Below are 10,000 nucleotides of genomic sequence, written 5' to 3' on the forward strand. Positions count from 1 at the left end.
TGTCAATCTGGACTGTAATTGGCCGGAAGTGTGAGCCGGTATCTGACAGGGGTAGTTTTACAAAGTATTTCCTCTTTGCTCGTCCACTTCCCCTGTTACTGGGTGTTTGGCTGTGGGTCCGGCTGCTGCTGGTGGGAGGGGGTATGAGCCTCTCCGTCGTTGTGGGGGCGGGCCGTTTGCCAGGCACACATTGGCGAAATGGTCATTAATGCCACACTTTGAACATGTTTTGCCCCTTGCTGGGCATTGTCTCCACGGGTGAGGTTCCCGTTTGTCTCCGCACCAATGACATGTTCCAGGCTCTCTACGTAGCTTCATTTCTTTATGTTTTACCCAGTGGACTCATTCGTCGATGGTTGATTTCGAAGAAGCTGCTATCAGCTTGTTTGCGGTGTAGGCAGACTCTAAGGCCTTGGCTTCGGTCACCACATCAGCCATGCTCTGAGGTGTGTTGTCGGGCTTGAGATGTGTTTTGAGCAACTCGGCTCGCATGGTGTCGTTGTTGAGACCAAATATAAATTTGTCGCGATACATTTCGTCACTGAGTGTTCCATAAGAGCACAGACTGCCGGCTTGCCTAATCCTAACTTCCCATGCTTGTACCGATTCGGTCAGTGTTTGGCTAAGGCCCCAAAACTTAAATCTGTCGGCCAGACATGAACTGCCAGTCGAACCTGTATAGTGTAGGCGAAGTTTCTCCATCCAAATCCAAGGTTTGGCTCTGTCATCGATCGCCATCTGAGGCTCTATTGTGTATCGTATGACCTGAAGGGCTTCGTCTGGCATGGCCGACCGAAGCGCGGTGATTTCGAGCTGTGCTTTCTTATAATAATCGGCTGGCGCTGTCACTGGGTCTTTATCGAGATTACGGTAGTTCGCTTGAACGCAGTAGTATTTGAACCTGACTTCGAAGTTCTTGAAATTTTCGGAAATGTTTCCGGTTAGATTGAGTTCTGGGCGCTTGAGACTCGTCGCCATGAGTTCGTGTATCCAATATAACGTTGCGTGAAAAGTTTTTTTTTCCCCTTTGATCGAAGTATTTGCTGGAGTGGTTCTAGAAAAGGTTTATCCCACTTCTGACACCACGTTTAGCGATGTGTATCAGGAGAACAAGCATAAACGAGACAAATTGTAAACACAGATGAAGTTGTATTTCCGCCATGTGCGATCTCTACGTACAACATTCATATCCCGGATGAGGGACCAAGAGGGGTCTCGGGGCTAGTTCCCAACTCCTATACTTACATAGTGAAGTTCGAGAACGGAAAGGAAGTGGTGCAAACGAATACAGCCTTTTTAAAATTGTTTATGGATGGGGGTAGTCCAGAGGTGAGAATCATGAGATAAAGTAAAGTCTGCATACGAGCCAAGTGACCCATCTGTCTGACGCTTATGTCTGGTTTCTGAGCATGAAGCGACTAGGCGCATTCCTACTCCTCCCTGGATGGGATGCAAGTCCATCACAGGGTTATCCCCAGCAATGGGTTCTCCGGTACCTATGTAGACACCTGGGTGGAGAGAGGCACTGTGAGAGTAATGTGTCCTGCTCAAGAACACAACGCTCAAACCCGGAACGCCCAATCCGGAGCCGAGCAAACACTCCAAGAAGAAACGTTTATTTTTATGGAAGAAAAAAAATTAAATAGTTCTCTTTCTTCAGTGGAACTAGACGAAATTGACATTTATCTGTTATCTTCTTATTAATTTTGCAGAGAATGAACAACTTCGTGACATCAGTGGGGAGATCAACATAGATCGGGTAAACATAAGCAACAGCCTTCAATACGGTGTCCTTATAGCAGGAAACTCGTTAAAATCTCTCAGCATTACAAAAACAGACATTACCAGCACCAAAGACAATGGAATATATATTATACTATGGGACATTGACATCGTTAAAATCGTGTCAACAAATCTTCAACAGAACTTAAAGGGGATTTATATTCCGGATATGACCTCTACGGAATTAACGATCGAGAACTGTGTCATCAATGGTTCCGTGATAGAGGGCGTGGATATTGAAAACGAAGTCAATAGTGTCATTCGCATTGTAAACACCAGTGTCTCGTACAATGGTTTCGGAGTCAGCATCAGAGATCAAAAAAGCTTAACGTTATTCGTCAGCGGTAGTACATTTTCGTGGAACAAGTATGGAGCCATTTATTTCTCTCGCTTCCTTAGGTATGGCGTCCAAGGCGATTTACCAGTCGTACAGTTTAAGTCCAATTATTTCTTTCGTAACCAGAGACTTGCTGTTAACATCAGAACCGAGGGTTCTTGGGTATTTGTGAATAATACTTTTGAGGAAAATCGAGGAATGTCTGTCATCTCATTTCACATGCCTCGTTTTCAATATACCGACACATGGACATCACCCTTAGTTGTCCATAGTAATTTGTTCCTGGCTAACGAGTGCCCAGATAAAGCAGTGATAAACATCGGAAGGAGAGTGAAGCGTAATGGTGTAATGATTACAAACAACAACTTCACGTCCAATTTAGGACGCTGTGTGCTCCGTGAAGGATCAGCTGTATCTTTACCCGTCCATGTTCCAATTTTCATCGCAGGTAACCAGTTTAATGAGAATAATTGCGAAAATAATAGTGTCGTAGAGGTCCTTCACTTAGACGAAAACACAACTTTGGCAAACAATATCTTCACACAAAACAGAGCAGAGAACGTTGTCTTTCTTCAAGTAGCGATTCAGGAAGGAAAGGTTGCTTTCAACAACAACACTTTATCCAGTAACATTGCTTACATACCATCACATTTGTCTACTGCGGACGACTCTTGTGCATTTGTTCTTTCTGGCATTTACAAAGAATCAGATTTCAGCTTTAACAAATTTAATAATCCCAGCTATAGGAGGGAACTATGTGTCAGGTTTCCCGCCACTTCTTGGAGTGATGTAGTGAATGTGACTCATAACTGGTGGGGTACAGTTATTGGAAGCGAAGTGCGTGACAGGATTTTGGATTTTGATGATAATTACGATTTTGCTATTGCTGATGACTGGCCTTTTCTTCTAAGTGGTGATGACCCAACTTCAACCACCGTCAATCGACACGATTTCAAACAGCATGGAAAAGTTCTTTCGGGACGATTGTTTGACTCTATAACACTAAAAGCCTCTCAAAGCCCTTACAGCGTGACTTCAGATTTGACCGTTGTAGATAACGTCACGCTAACTATAGAAGCAGGTGTCACAGTCAAAGTAAGCCCTGGGATGAGCATACTTGTTGCTGGAGTGCTCAAGACTCACGGAACGCTTGACAAACCAGTAACATTTACGATACAAGAGCCTGCAAGCAGTAATAAAGATTCACTTTTCCCTGTGCGACTTATGCATGGAGATTTTCCCTGGGAGGGGAGGGCACAGGTGTTTCACAACAGGTCTTGGACACCAATGTCTGCTCTCACCAAAATGCACGTGAGGAACATCGCTGAAGTAGTATGTAGACAGCTTGGGTATGGTTCACCAGTTGCTACCGTGGTAAGCACTGATGCATTTAGCCAAAATGCCAACAGATCGCAGCCTGTAGAATTTCTTTGTCTAGGAAACGAAACATTTTTACATGATTGCTCTACAAGGCCGCCAACACTCGATTCAAGCAGCATGATAGATGTTGTGGCGAAGTGTCGGGGGACACCCTGGGGAAATCTACGTTTTGTATCTTCCAAAGACGAGAACGTGTCCCAGTCTGTCTTGACCCATGTTCATTTTTCCCACTGTGGTAACCGCCATGGAATGGCTGTCCCAATAGTAGAGGTGGTTACAAATGTGCCCAAACTGGAATCCGTCATTGTGCGAAACTGTTCATCTGGTGGACTACACATTTACTCTCCAAGAACGGACGTACATCTCAAAAACAGCACTTTTTTTGACACCGGAGGAGTTGGTATAGGCTTTGTACAGACAAAACGCAGCATTTTTGTAGATAGTTCGGAATCATCAAGAAACCAAAGAGGTATTGCCTTTGAGGAAGCAAGAGCCCAAAATGTCCCTCGAGTCCACTTTGTAAGGGTATCTCTATGCAGTGAGAAGAAAGCTGTTTTTGTAAAGAATCAAGTGCATCTTTATTTTGATATTCCAAGACCCAAGAGCACATGGATAGGTTGTCATAAAGTGCTGACGGTGGCAAGAGGTCAAGGAATGAAGTTAACTGTGCTATACTATTCCGGACTGCAATTTTTTGTAATTTACGACTCCATTAACACTACTAGAGCGATCGTGAACGAGTGGAATATAGCGAATCTTGTTCATAGAGAGATGATTATACCACGTGATGCTATTTTGGTACAGTGGAGAGGAGATGTCAACTCTAAGATTGCTATTTTAGTAGAAGCCATAAGTATTAATGGTAAGAACGTTTTTTAGGAACATGTTTTCAAGAGCCCATCAATAGGAGCGTGCAACTCCCATAATAATCCTATGTCACGGCATTTTTACATACCGGTCTATATTTAGGCTTTTCAGTTTTTCCCCGCGAAATAGGTCAGTTCCGGTCTACATGAGCACGTGTCTGTAAGGAAAGAAGTGACGGTTTTTTTTAAATCTTTGGTAAAATGATGACGTCAGTTAAAAATTAAGTCCGTGCTTGTTATTGGTCACTGAGGTTCCTGCGGGGTCTGAATTCGCGGTAAATTTAAACTAAAAATAAATAGATCTATGATAACGCCGTGAATAAGGGGTAGTTGCACGCTTCAATTGATGGGTCCCCGATTTTCCAGAAGTTTAATTTTAACCACATTTAGCATGGGCTTTTTCTTTTTCGTATTCTTCGAGGGAGGGATTTTGTGCCTTTCCCCGCATCAGCGTATCTCCAAGATCGTATTCAAACTTATATGGTGTGTAAAGAGTCCAAACCTGTTTACATCAGTGCACGATAATCACGTGTCAATGAAGACGTCACGAACGCGTGAGATGCTGACGATTTAACTCAGGGGCGGAACTAGGGAGAGGGTGCAGGAGGTGCGCACCCCTCCCTGAGATGAAGCCCTCTTCTTCCTATTCGCTTTTAAAAGTTGTTTAACTCACCAGTCAGTTACGCCCTTCCTTAGTGCAACCCCTCCTGAGAAAAATCCTGGATCCGCCGTTCCAACTAATATTTAACTCATATACTCAGGACAAACGTTGTTGTGGTACATCTTAATTTCAATTTGATAGTTGCCTTGAAATGGTTTGGTTTTTTAGACGACAAATTTGGGATGAAATTGCAGGCATAGGATCTCACTGGACATAGACTCAATTTTTTTTTGCTGCTGCACCGTGTTGACGAGATCCAACCGGGTCGAAAGAGCGGTCCACGGTTGCAATTCTTGGCTCTCAGTTTCGACTCTATCTTGTCGTTGTCCCGTTAGGTTTCCTACGTAGTAATCAGCCTTGCTTCACTGTTATAGATTTTATTGCATTTCAGTGATTATATTTCATGTTGCCGTTACTTATACACTTATGAATGAAAGAAGACTGATTAAGTCGAGGCTAATATCCTACCATCTTATAATCCACAGATGCTCCATGTACCTACGAGCTTGACTTGTGCGGCTGGCAGACGTTCACCAATATGTCAATAAATGGAATCAATGTTACGCGGACATGGACAATTACCACCCGTGCTATTTACTCTTCGACAGGTATGAGTTTAGTTGATGGCTTCACAGGACACTCAGCAATTACCCGAGCAAGGTACTGTAGCTACAGGGGGTATTGTGAAAAGATCAGGGATTACCATCGTTTCTCTTTGGGGTGTACATAACGGATTTGGGTCTCACTTAAGACAACCAGGACAAAAAGTTATTATTTTCATCCGTCCCTTTCCAACCAGTATATATCATTTAGGGCTCAAATGAAGCTCGAGCCATACCCAGATTGGCCTCGCTTAGGAAATTAATTCGAAAGTTTCCAACGATCATCCCCGACCTTCTCTCATGGGAGTTCCCCCGGGGAGAGGGGGGCCTAGCTTTTAATAGAATTCGGTAACTAATTTTTCTTGGCAAATTTTCTCATCTCAGGAAAATACCTATACATTGGTAATGACCAATGGTCTTATGTTGGCGGACGCGCAGCCATGATCAGCCCTCCAATCACAAAACAGTCCAAGTTATGCTACATCGTGTTCTTTTACCGAGTGGGCTATAAAGGCAAAGCAGGACTGTCACTCTACGTGCAAACAGGTTAGTCTGGACTGTCACCCTACATACAAACACGTTAGACAAGTCTGGACTGTCACCTAAAATGCTAACAGGTTAGTCTGGACTGTCACCCTACAGACAAATAGGTTAGTCTGGACTGTCACTCTACATGCAAACAGGTTAGTCTGGACTGTCACTCTACCTACAAGCAGGTTAGGCAGTTCAGTTAATTTATTTTTTTCTTTAAGCGATCATCAGGATTTTTTTTTTTGATCGTTGCCATCGTTATAAATTTACTTCTCCAATCTTGATAGCTATCTTTTACACGAATCTTTCAGAGGAGGATCTGGCTAAAATACTGCTTTGCTCATTCTCCAAATCAAAGACAACTAATGCGAAACTGATATATATTTCCGTTCTGTATTTCACCAGATCTACAGTCACTCTTGAAATCATATTCCAAATTGCCGTTTAGGAACGGCAATTTGGAACTTCGTACTTCGCAAATGTCCTGTTCCAGAAAAGCTCGTGTCGAGCAGACAATGTAAGCTATTGACGTCCTTGTTACCTAATTTGCACTAATATCCAAACATGGCAGCTTTCGTTCTTTCCCAGCAGAAATTTTAAAAGAAAGGTTCACTCTTAAAAAAAAAAAAAAACGCGTAAAAACTTGCTTAGCTGTGGTGGTGTTCTATCACAGACTCCAAATTAAATCAAATCCGTTATTATCTCGATCCGATTACCAGAAATTCGAGTCATATTGCGGCTCGAATACCGCATGTCAATCAAATGGAACAGAAAAAATGGCTGCCCGATATTGTAAAGAAATGTATGGGATCTAAAATAACTTATCAATTTTTGGCAGTTCAAATAAATTAAATTCTATGTGCCGACCTTTCCCTGATAAATAATATGCAACTACATTATAAAGCGAAGGTTTTTTTACCATTTCGTTCATTGTTTGAGCCGCCAAATAGCGCCAAAATAACAAGGATTTACGCTGGTATTTGCCTTCTAATTTGATCAAAATACCTTCATTTACCTTGACATCCAACCTTTGAGCTGTGCGTGTCTTTCATGCTTCCATCGGTGCCGACCCCTCAAAATTTTCTTCAAATTACGATCTTTTTAAATGTGTCACGATAAAACAGAACACCGCCCATCGGCACCGAAAAGGACGCTTTTTCACGAATAGATGTAGCTTTCATCTGGTCGCACGAATGTCCCGCAGGATGTGAAAACTTGGGAAGAACAGCCATTTTCCATAGCTTTCTTCGCAGAAAAAAGCTGTCATATTTATGTCAGCTTAGCAGCCTAGCATTTTTACGCTTTCTACGGCTGTTTCAAATACCTGCAGACTCCTAATTGCGAAAAATCGCACAAAATTACGAATGCCAAATATACTCGATTGTTATTCGTGTTTTTCACATCCTGAGCCCAGAGGAATACCGCTAAAAGTGTCTGATATTTTGCTCAATTTCGAAAAGGAAGCCCTAGTCTGTAAGCTAAAAGTCACTGAATCCCCTCTGTCTTGGACTGGTCATTATTTATCGGGGGAGGGGGGCAACATTTTTTATGCATGGCTTAAAGAGGGGGGGGCATTAAAAATTATGCAAGCGTTTTGCCAGCAAAAATGTTAAAAGCTGCAGCTGGATGCTATCAACAAATACAGCCGATTAAAATAGCTTTATACAACAACTTTTATTAACACTTACAAATCTGCATCTCACAACATTGATGTTACTTCTACTGTCAACATGACCAGCACCATCATCATCATTGTTGTTGTCCGCAGCATTTAATATCATCATTACGATTGTTCAGTGTCATCATCGCCATTACGATTGTTCAGTGTCATCGTCACCACTGTCAGCATCATCATATACGTTTCCCAAAATTAATGACACCCAAAAATTTGGCCTGATATAACTTATATTTGCGCGATATCTTTTCGCAGGCGTCTTGAAGCTAGCATGTAAATGAACATACATTGTTCCCATGATTTTAATCCTTTCAAACCGAGTTCTGATACTTTAAAAACAAGTGTTCCGCGCGTTATTGCTTTTGTTCCTGTAATCAACATGGGAACAAGTAAACTGAGCACTTAAAGGAACTTTTGTTCCTCGTTGAAATTTGTTCTTAGGAACCCAAATCTGCTTAATTGGGAACCGGAGTTCCTCGTCGTAGCAATTCGGAACTCAAAGTTTGTATTAGTTTCTTGAAAAGGAACTCGATGTTCCGTTTTCGTCTCGTAAGGGACAAAAGGTCCTTTTTTTGTGCGGTCCGTTTTTTTTATTTTGGTCTCTTTCACAACAAAAGAGAACAGTTGTTCCTGTTTTACTCGTTCCCTTAAATTGAAGAAGAACTCGTTGTTCCTAATATTTAACATAAAATCGCATTGTCCTTGACAAAAAGGAACAGCTGTTCTGCTTTGCGATTGTTCCTATCTAACTGCTATCAGTTCCCATTAGTGTTACAAAGGAACACCATTGTTCCGAATCATACTGGTCCTTTATACGTTAATTAGGAACACAGTTCCCTTGTAAGCCACGAGAAGTTCCGATTTTATTTGAAGATTCTTAAACGTTTTCTTTTTTTTCTGTTTTTGTTGAAAAATACTCTCTGGTCTTTATGACTAGCTATCTTGGCGTGTTTAGGCAGGCCTGGGCGAATTTGAATAAATCAGATATTTCGCGTTAATGATACATTGCTTATTTCTGAACAATTAGCAAGGTGTCCAAGATTTATTGTTCCTTTTTTGTTGTTGTTTTCAATGCCGGGAAGAAAAAGAAGCATTCAAAAATAGGCAAGTTGAAGCAGGTAGCGCAAAATCCCCAACTGATTGGTCCGCAAACCGCCAAAAAACATACTTAAAATTCAAAGTCGCGGGTAAGTAAACGTTGATTTCCAGATTCAAGATGAGCAAACGAAGAAGTACAGAGACAAATTGGTCAAAAGTTCCGAGTGCATCTCCAAAACCGAAGAGGCTTCACTTGGAAGAAGACGATTTAGATGGTTTGTTTCATTGTCCAGTGAACGATTGTAACCATGATGGATTTGTGTCTCAAAGAGGTTGCAGAAAACAGGTTAAGAGCAAACACGGCTGGTTCATTTATTTTGATGAAAAACCCCAATACGTCCCCAATCAAGAAGAAACGAGTTCCAAAAGGAAAGAAAACGGCACAAATCTAACCCTCACAGCAAGATCTGTACCTACATTTGATCGCTCAAGTGTAATCGTTCAAGAACTTCTGTCTTGGCTAACGGGGAGTGGTGGAGGATGCAAGAGTGACCGACAAGCGCAACAAACCGTTAGCAAATGTCTTAAGTTTCTAAAATTCTGTTGCGAGGACGAAGAAGAACTTTCTCTGGACATAATTGACTTTAGTTTGTGCTCACCTAATCTACTCTTCAAATTTGTTGATACAATGCAGGACGAATGGAAACTTGGGCACGGGGGGCGGATTGGTTATTTAGACGCCATTGCCGAACTGATGGATTTCAGAAAAGTAAACGGGGCATCCGAGGTTGTGTTGAGGGGTTTGTTGTCTACAGAAATCTATCTGAAAAAAGTTTCAAAAATGATGCGATTACAATGGACAAATGAACTCGACATCGACACCTTAGAATCCAAGGGACATTGGGCCACACTAGAAGAGCTTCTGGAGGTTGTTAAGCGCTACTTGCCACGCTACGAGAACGTTCTCAAAGCATGCAAGGATAAACCGGGTACAGTATCTCCACTGGAGTTGTCCTTTGCAACAAAATTCCTTGCGGTATATCTGTTTATCAAGGTTAAAGGCTCACGTCCAATGACCTACCAGTATTTAACTGTTGAAATGGTGGGCTCAGCAAAGAACAACGATGG

The 10,000-nt window shown here is 42.1% G+C and overlaps 2 protein-coding genes across 2 annotated transcripts in view; both read left to right on the forward strand.

The window, feature by feature from the left end:
* LOC138060237 (protein bark beetle-like) overlaps positions 1–10,000 on the forward strand; it is an 89,369-nt gene that overhangs the window by 25,747 nt on the left and 53,622 nt on the right. Inside the window, 3 exon segments of the mRNA XM_068905974.1 lie at positions 1,713–4,361; positions 5,512–5,634; positions 6,013–6,174. Coding sequence (XP_068762075.1) covers positions 1,713–4,361; positions 5,512–5,634; positions 6,013–6,174 — 2,934 coding nt within the window.
* Positions 9,051–10,000, forward strand: part of LOC138059578 (uncharacterized) — a 3,707-nt gene continuing 2,757 nt past the window's right edge. Inside the window, exon 1 of the mRNA XM_068905211.1 lies at positions 9,051–10,000. This exon is cut by the window's right edge and continues 315 nt beyond it. Within this exon, the coding sequence (XP_068761312.1) occupies positions 9,051–10,000 (950 nt within the window).

The sequence above is a fragment of the Montipora capricornis genome, chromosome 8, assembly GCF_036669925.1.
Source record: "Montipora capricornis isolate CH-2021 chromosome 8, ASM3666992v2, whole genome shotgun sequence".
In the NCBI taxonomy this organism is placed as follows: domain Eukaryota; kingdom Metazoa; phylum Cnidaria; class Anthozoa; order Scleractinia; family Acroporidae; genus Montipora; species Montipora capricornis.